This window comes from Pollicipes pollicipes, unplaced genomic scaffold, assembly GCF_011947565.3.
Source record: "Pollicipes pollicipes isolate AB1234 unplaced genomic scaffold, Ppol_2.1 Scaffold_6686;HRSCAF=7923_pilon_pilon_pilon, whole genome shotgun sequence".
In the NCBI taxonomy this organism is placed as follows: domain Eukaryota; kingdom Metazoa; phylum Arthropoda; class Thecostraca; order Pollicipedomorpha; family Pollicipedidae; genus Pollicipes; species Pollicipes pollicipes.
Window position 1 is genome coordinate 7,571,657 of NW_023596921.1, and position 8,390 is coordinate 7,580,046.

At 52.7% G+C, this 8,390-nt stretch overlaps 1 protein-coding gene across 1 annotated transcript in view; it reads left to right on the plus strand.

Moving 5' to 3' along the window:
* The window catches only part of LOC119107390 (ras-related and estrogen-regulated growth inhibitor-like protein), a 23,493-nt gene extending 15,223 nt beyond the window's left edge, over positions 1–8,270 (plus strand). The window contains exons 2-3 of the mRNA XM_037230825.1: positions 5,259–5,392; positions 8,040–8,270. Of these exons, the coding sequence (XP_037086720.1) occupies positions 5,259–5,392; positions 8,040–8,270 (365 nt within the window). The remainder of the gene's footprint in view (positions 1–5,258; positions 5,393–8,039) is intronic.
* Positions 8,271–8,390: the final 120 nt, after the last annotated feature.

Below are 8,390 nucleotides of genomic sequence, written 5' to 3' on the forward strand. Positions count from 1 at the left end.
ACTGCATCTTAAGCAAGCTTGAGCCATGATTTCTTGTCCCTGTATCTCACGACCGACGCGCCAGAAGAAGTCGAGAAAACTCCGACGGATTTGGATATCCCCTTCGCGCAGCACCGTGTAACATTTTCCGTGAACCTGGCCGATGGCGCCCCTGCAGCGGGCTACAAGGCTCCGTGACGGCGACGGGCCGGCGACGAGCGGCCGCGGCAGCGCGGCTCTGGCGGCCGTTGACACAGCTGCCCGGCCAGTGTCGGCGGGAAGGAGGCGGCGCTCGCCCCGCCGGCCGCTGTCCCGACCGGCGGCGGAGAGCTGCCCCGCCCGCCGGCCAACGGCTGTACACCCCACCCGCTGGGAGGTGGGCGGGCGCCCCACCCATCCAGGGCTGGCCGCGAGGCTCACGCTGAGGGATGACTGTACGCCGACCGCCGCAGGAACGCTGTATGCTCCGCCAGCTGCCGGAAGACCGTGGTGCAAGGGTCGTGTGTACGGGCTGGATGAAATTTACTGTATCTGTTGGTACACAGCTGGGATGGTGTCTGCAGAGATAGGTATATGATGGGGGTGGTGTATAGTGGGCGTTCACTGTTAATAACGGGAAATTCGTCACATTTCAGGCCCTGATAGTCGTTGGAGCTTCCGACGCATTCAGCAGCTGAGACTATTTGGCATCGCTTACCTGCCACCCTGGCCTAAAGAGGGAATCTTGGAGAATTTAACGATTTCAGGCTCCACAGGGTTTATGGTAGGGTGTGAAGTGTCGGACCGATAGGAGAACCATGCCTGCAAGCATGGTTATGGTTACGAACGTGGTTAGGATTAGGAAAATTGTCGGAGGAGTCCTCACGGTTTCAGTCCAAGCATGTTTGGCGTTGTGTCTCTAGAGGGTAGATAAACTCTGCCATTTAAAACGACAGTTCTCAATGCCCCCGTGGCTAAATTGCAATGTAGTATCACCGCTAAATTTCCTAACCACAACTGAAGAAGCACGAGGTCCACAAGTTGGTGATTCATCGGCGAGTGCGTGCGTGCGGATCTCAACGGGTCCCCGGCCGCCCCTGGGCTCGGCCGCCTGACAGCCAACCGTCGCCAACCCACCACAGACAGCCCGTCAATCGGCTCCGGCCGTTTGGGGCTAAATTTAAGCGGCGTCGGACCTGTTAGCCTTAGGTCGTCCTCCTGCGCCTGCCAACAATGTGACGGCCGGTGACAGGGGTGTGACGCGCGGGGGGAGGGGCAATGTGTCATGTCACCGGCGGTGGGGGTGGTGACCTTGGCAGGGAGGGCACTAAGCTGTCGCTTCAGGTAGGCGCCGAATGACACGGCTAATCTGGGAGAGACGCGGCGGATGGCGGGGAATGGGCGGGGAGAGGTGGTCGGTAGGCGAGAAAGAACTTGGTGCTCATCAACGACCGACACTGTTAACGCAGAACTCTCCGGGACTGCCGTTAGGACGAGCAATATTGCACTGCGTCGCATAATTGATCATGGCTTCAAGAGCTTTTCGAAATCCTCCCAAAATGTGTGCACCCAAAAGCATCAGTGAGACCCAAATGCATCATCTGCACCCATCACTAAGCATCATCCGCACCCATCACCATGCATCATCCGCACCCATCACCATGCATCATCCGCTCCCATCACCATGCATCATCCGCTCCCATCACCATGCATCATCCGCCCCATCACCATCAGTGGCTTAGACGCATCAGAGGATCCAACGTGATTTTGAAGTTTCCAGATCATCATGGGGCATCAGAAACGATATCGGCATCTTAAGCACCAAGGGGCCCAAGATATATCAGTAAAGTTGCTTTCGATAAAGTTAACAGTACTTTAGAAAGACGGAGTGCATGGTGCAACGACAAAGTACAAGCGCGAAGGCTTTGCTGAATGCTAGCTGGCAGCTGCCTCAAGCTTACATGTTATGCAATTAAGCGACTTGGTTTGTTTCACTTCTCATAAAAACGGTGCAGCAAATGCATGTAAGTGACTTGTTTACCACTTTCTACCCTTGTTAGAAGATAACGAACGACTTTGAGCAGAGTCCCCACTGAGCCTTGCATTTTGTTGGAAATATAAATAAAATCCACACTGGCAAAGCTGACTCAGCCTACGTGGCAGTGTATTTTGTACGAATAAGTGTGTGCAGCACTGCCTAGCTTTACTGGTGCATGTCCGCAAGTCAAGGGCTGGAGATGGTTGTTTTCATTATCGTTGAAACAACTTCCGGTCGATGGTTGGTGCCGACACATTAGGTTTGTCTCCAGATCTGTTAGGTTTTGGCTGATATATCAAATATATTAAGCTGTTGAAAGTTAGGAATGAGAAACCATGATGCCTGCCAAATACATCGAGCTATTGGCGAGGCTCTGTAATCAAGTGTTTTATTACTTACTCCGAGTATAAACATCTCAAAAACTCCCATCAATGATTCCAAAATCAATATTATGATTAGTGCTCGAAAGATATGAGATCCTCGCATCACAAGATACCTCTCTCGGCCGGTGATTTAAGAAAAACTTATTGGATGAACTGATGACGGTACGGCATGGCCATACGGAGATAATTTTTCAAGTTAATTTGTAAGTGAGCCTTTTGGGGCTCCTTAAGGGGGGGCTTCGTCTTGGTAAGCGTTCCGCCATGAAAACAGGCTGAACAGGATGCGCTCTTACTGTTACGCGGCCTGCTATCAAACAGCCGGGAGCTAACAATACTGTTGTCAGGAAAAAACAGATCCCAGCAAATCATACTGTGCATCAGGTCACTCACTGCGTACAACAACGTCAGACTTAGGCTTCGATCGCCAGGCACACAGCCGTGACTCGATTACGGCGTAGCTGCACATACCAAACACAGCGTCTTTGTAAGGATGGCCCATAATTCTTGTCTAATGGATTTATTTTTCCAATCCTCTCCGGGAAACGGGCTTGCGGGATGCAACGTCATCCTTGTGGGACTTCAAAACTGTTTTATATCGGAAGAAATCCAACGCTAAACAAAACAAATTCAACCGACTTGTGACGAAGGATGAGGGTGTTGTAGATCTCACAGTATGGTAGCAAGTTGTCGATTTCATTTTATACCTTGACTACAAGTGAAATCCGTAAGGCTGTCCTGCGTTTGAAATGCGGCCTTACATTGGCACGTTCCCCTCCGTGAATTGTTCTTGACCTTTTCTGTTCGATCATCTTTTGACGTGTCCAGCACATCGCGACAATCATCTTGCTAAAACTTAGTGCATATTGAATGCATTTTGTCCTGCTTGGCCCATCTGTACGTTTCAAGTTCCAGCCTTGTGTAATTCATTTGCCTTGGTCTCGGGACTCCCGAGCGGCTCTCGATCAGCGCATACCTGGCGAAGTCCACGACACGCCACATGACACCCACACACAAACGCACACTGCTCAGTGTCCGAACCGTCGCCGCCGACAATCTCATCCCTTTACGCCGGTGGATCGCGGGCTACTCGCAACCGCTCCTGAAGCCATCCGACCGCGGCCGTGCCGGGATTTAGCGCGGCCGTCGCCGTCTGCGACCGGTCCTGCCGCGCCGCCCGCCTGTCCGGGTCAGTCCCAATTAGCGGCGGGGGCGCGGTCCGCGAGCGGCGCGGATCAACTGCGGTCGCGTCGCTAATTACAGCCGGCGACGCTCCGGTCGACGCGGGTGGGTCGCGTTCGTCCGAGCCGTCCAAACAAGCCGACCGCTCCGCTGGCAAATCACGCCGGATTGCGGTCATCCCGCGTGGGCTAATTCAGGCGGCGCCGCGCCCGCTGGCCGCTGGCGGCGTCAGCGACGGGACAGCGAGGCGGGCGGGTCACGGGAGCGTGGGGTCGATCTGCGGGCAAGACAGGGCACGTGAGCGGGTGGAATGATTGTGCGGACTGTTAAGTCCAATGGCGTGAAATTTGAAATGCAACTTTCAAATAATTTACATGCTTCTCCGAGTGCCAGTTATGGCAGCACGAGGCCTTCGAAAGTTCATGAAGTTATAAATCTAGCTGACGAAAGAATCAGCGTCACCGGAAAGCTTGTCGGAGCTATGGTGCAGTCTTGGAGGCCGAGCACGGCCAGAAGTGCTTGCTGGCATGGCAGTGCAGAAGTGCTGCTTGCTGGCGGGGTTGTGCACTCGGCCATGGGTTTCAATGTGACATCATTCTAGAGCTGCAGTGGCATCGTCATGCATCACTTCAGATCACGTTTCGAATGCCGTTAACTGCCTTCAGATATGCACAGGGTGTCCCTGGAGATGTTTAACAAAGGGTTGGTGGCCCCCTGCGTGGATTAACGGGAGATGTTTAACAAAGGCCTGGTGGCCCCCTGCTTAGGGTAACGGATTACGTTTAACAAAGAGCTGGTGGTCCCCTGCGTGGCGTAACAGGCGATGTTTAACAAAGGCCTGGTGGCCCCCTGCGTGGAGTAACGGAAGATGTTCGACAAAGAGCTGGTGGTCCCCTGCGTGGAGTAACGGGCGATGTTTAACAAAGGCCTGGTGGCCACCTGCGTGGAGTAACGGGCGATGTTTAACAAAGGCCTGGTGGCCCCCTGCGTGGAGTAACGGAAGATGTTCGACAAAGAGCTGGTGGTCCCCTGCGTGGAGTAACGGGCGATGTTTAACAAAGGCCTGGTGGCCCCCTGCGTGGAGTAACGGGAGATGTTCAACAAAGAGCTGGTGGTCCCCTGCGTGGAGTAAAGGGAGATGTTTAACAAAGGCCCGGTCGCCCCCTGAGTGGGGTAACAGGAGATGTTTAACAAAGGCCCGGTCGCCCCCTGAGTGGGGTAACAGGAGATTTTTAACAAAGGCCCGGTCGCCCCCTGAGTGGGGTAACAGGAGATGTTTAACAAAGGCCTGGTGGCCCCCTGCGTGAAGTCACGGGAGATGTTTAACAAAGGTCCGGTCGTCTCCTGCGTGGAATAACGGAAGCTGTTTAACAAAGGCCTGGTGGCCCCCTGCGAAGAGAGACGGAAGAAGTTTAACAAAAGCCTGGTGGCCCCCTGCGTGGGATAATGGAAGCCTTAGGGCATGTCGCATCGCAATTTTCCATCGTGCTTGGTAGGCTTTTCAGTGATTTGTCACATTGATTTTATTCTCGTAAGCGCTGTCTTCTGACGTGGTGCTTCACCGGCGCCATCTTCTCCCGCAGGCCGCAGCTCATGGCGGTGTGAGAAACCTCACCCGAGCACCAATGGCCGTGGCAGGTCCGCTTAACTTAATCACGCAGTTGCCAAATCTTATGACCAAAGCGATGCGTTTGCTGCAGCCCTGACGGTGCGCTTTCTGACGAAACGGTACATCGGCGAGTACGACCACCACGGCGACCAGCCGCCCTACAAGTACGAGCTGATGGTGGACGGCGAGCCGGTGCTCTTCGAGCTGCTCGACACCTGCCCCAAGGTACGGACACGTCGCTGGGCCGTAGACGGCGGCTCTAGGACATCTGTGGCTATGAGCACGATCTGGTGTCGAGGAACCCCGGTTCAAATCCCGAATCTGGAGTAAGTGCTTCATTGGGCGATTATTACAACTGGAGTGAAGAGCCAGGGCACTTTGCCCCGATCATTAGCGTGTTGATAGACTCTGTGTGAAATGTCAGTGACCAGAAACTCCATAGCGCTGTATCTGGTCTTAAACTTAAGCACTTAATGGTTCTTTAAACTACCCTATGACCAGCGGATATTTGATTCAGTCTCGAGCGCTCGTAACCACACACGGATCATAGACCGACCCACCTTTTTCCTGCCACGACCGTCTGTTGTTTCCGTCGTCTGGTGACTCCGATCTGGTGCCGTGGTGCCCTGAGGGTTGCCGATATGTGGACGCGGTTTGAGCGCTGGAATGCTTTGTCGTTTCTAAGTTTCATGTTGTCCGTGTTGATCGAAAGAGGAGAGAGATAACTATACTGGTGCTGGCAGATACCGAAAATCCCGGGTCAATCAGCTCACATTCAAATGCCATAAACAAATTTCAGCAAACTTGTAAATCCCTTGTTGAAGACTGCACGGTGATGAGCTTAGTGAATGCCGAATATAAGGCCGTCGAAAGCGTGACCAGCTTTGGAGAGCCTGGCGCGGAAGCCACGACATTTATAGCTAGTTAAGGTTGACAAAAGCCCGCCCTGGGACGCATTTCTTAACAATGTTATTCTGAGAACAGACATCTTCCAATTACACACGTCTGGGGGCCTTTCATTAGAAAGTGTGTTCTAAGCTAGCTGCAGCAACCCGGCAATAACCGTCATTTCGTCGCGTTTAGCGCATTTGCGTGTAAATGAGGTCTTCTGTCTGCGCTGTGTTCGCGCTCGCCATTGAGTTCAGTCATATCTTAATGGACGTTCATAGTTGCTCTGAAATAAGATAACAAGTGGCATGCGCTTCCCCGCCGGAAGAGGCATTGTCGTTTGTCATTCTTTCCCATCATTTGCCTGTGCATCGCCCTGGACAAATAGTCGGCTATTTCCCGATGGCATTTTTTGTCTTGGCCGTGGACAGAGAGGGATCATTTGTTTCTGTCTGTACCGCTGGGAAAAATGTAGGATGCTCTAGTTCACCCGAACGTTTCACATATCATGGAGTTCTCGTTAAACTTTTTACCCAAAATAAGTCCCAAATCATTTTCTAACCGTGTAATCACTTATAGACAACTATGAGTGAAGAGGCCTTCAGCGCCACGCATTGATATGTGCCTGAGGAAATACAACTTCTGCTCATAACGAACAGAGTCCTGTGTTCATAAAGGGTGAGTAACGGACAGAGCCCTTTGTCCATAAAGGGCGAGTAAGTCTATTTCTTGGCATAGCCAACGGTGCCTTTGTACAGGGCCGTCGTTCATGCGAAGGAAAAAACGGTTTGTATTTTCTAAGCCCAATCAAGCACGCAAAGAGAAATAGCTATCCGGGTCTCCCATTTACTGCCAACCGGGTTACCAAGTTAATCGCCACAAAACACCTCTCCAGCACCAACACCAACAGCCGGCCTGGGAGGGAGTTGTCCTGCTCGGTATTTGTTCCTGATAATTAAAATTGAAACATTAAGGTCTGGCTTTCATTTAGTGCAATATGTTGAAATCTGTGAAAGATTTTAGACAACTTCCAGAGCACTCGGTTAGTTGTCCTCTCAACCCTAAGGGGTTGTAAGAATCACTCGTGGATGATAAAGACATCACCATGTGTACGAATGTTTTCCGATATCATTTTGATATAGGAAATTACCATGGCGGTCGTGCGACCTAAATCCCTCGCGTAACGTTCTTGGCGTACCATGTTTAACGTCCATTGTCTGTCTTTAGTCGGGTTCACGTCTTGGTCTTACACCTCACGATAAACGTTTCGAACAGCTTAATATTTAGCGATGCGTTCTTAGTTTCTCATGAACAAGACACATTCGTCGCGCTCGCGATGCCAGGCGACCGCGTATCCAGGTCTTTGATCTGTCGGTGACCGAACACGTGGCAGCACGCATTACGTAAGCACGTAGACAGACTCAGCGTGAGGAGCTCCTGGCCTCGGAGGCACGGAAAAGGCCGCGCGTCACCGACCGCTCACCATGTGTTACTGTGCGCACACGCACGGTCGGGGGCTGCCAGCTGAGGCGTGATTCGCACGATGAGTGAACAGGGTGGGGTGCACTGTATCATCTCATATCACTGAAGGCTGTCTCCCAGAGGTTTTGTCTCGCATGTGCTTACTTCCTCAAGCTGTAAGTCATTTGACGGCGGGCATGCAGGCATGCTTACCATGATAGCCGTCGCTAAGTGTCAAGCTTTCCGGGTTGTCCGTATGAAAAACAATTCTAAATGGGAAAAATGTGGCATGTTAACAGACAAATAACTTCCGAAAATCCTCCATTACTATTTTTTATCTAAGATTAAAACTCGAACTCAGGCTTTATTTACTTAAGCTTGTTTTTTACCGCACCCAGCCATAACTCTTTATGTTCGAGTGCGCCTCATGCGACGAGTCCAATCATCACCGAAATGCTGCAGCACCACCGCTGCCTTTAAACCCACCATGACGGCCCGTTAGCCATCGTCGCCCTCCCCGCAGACTGCCGGCGAGATGCCGTCGACCAAGACGCTGGACTGGGCGGATGGCTTCCTGCTGGTGTACTCCATTACGGACCGCGATAGCTTCAGCTACATCAAGCGGCTGCGTTCACACATGGCGCAGTGGCGGCGGGAGGGCGGTCCGGCCGCCGCCGCTACCCCCATGGTGCTGGTCGGCAACAAGGGCGACATGATCCACCTGCGGCAGGTCGGCAACGAGGAAGGTGTGTAACATAGCGATGCGCTCAAGCGAGCAGGACGGGGCAGGCGCGCGCTTAAGCGGGCAGCGGGGGAGGGGAGGGGAGGGGGGCGCAGGCGCGCGCCCAGCCAGCAGGATAGGGTTTAGCGATAC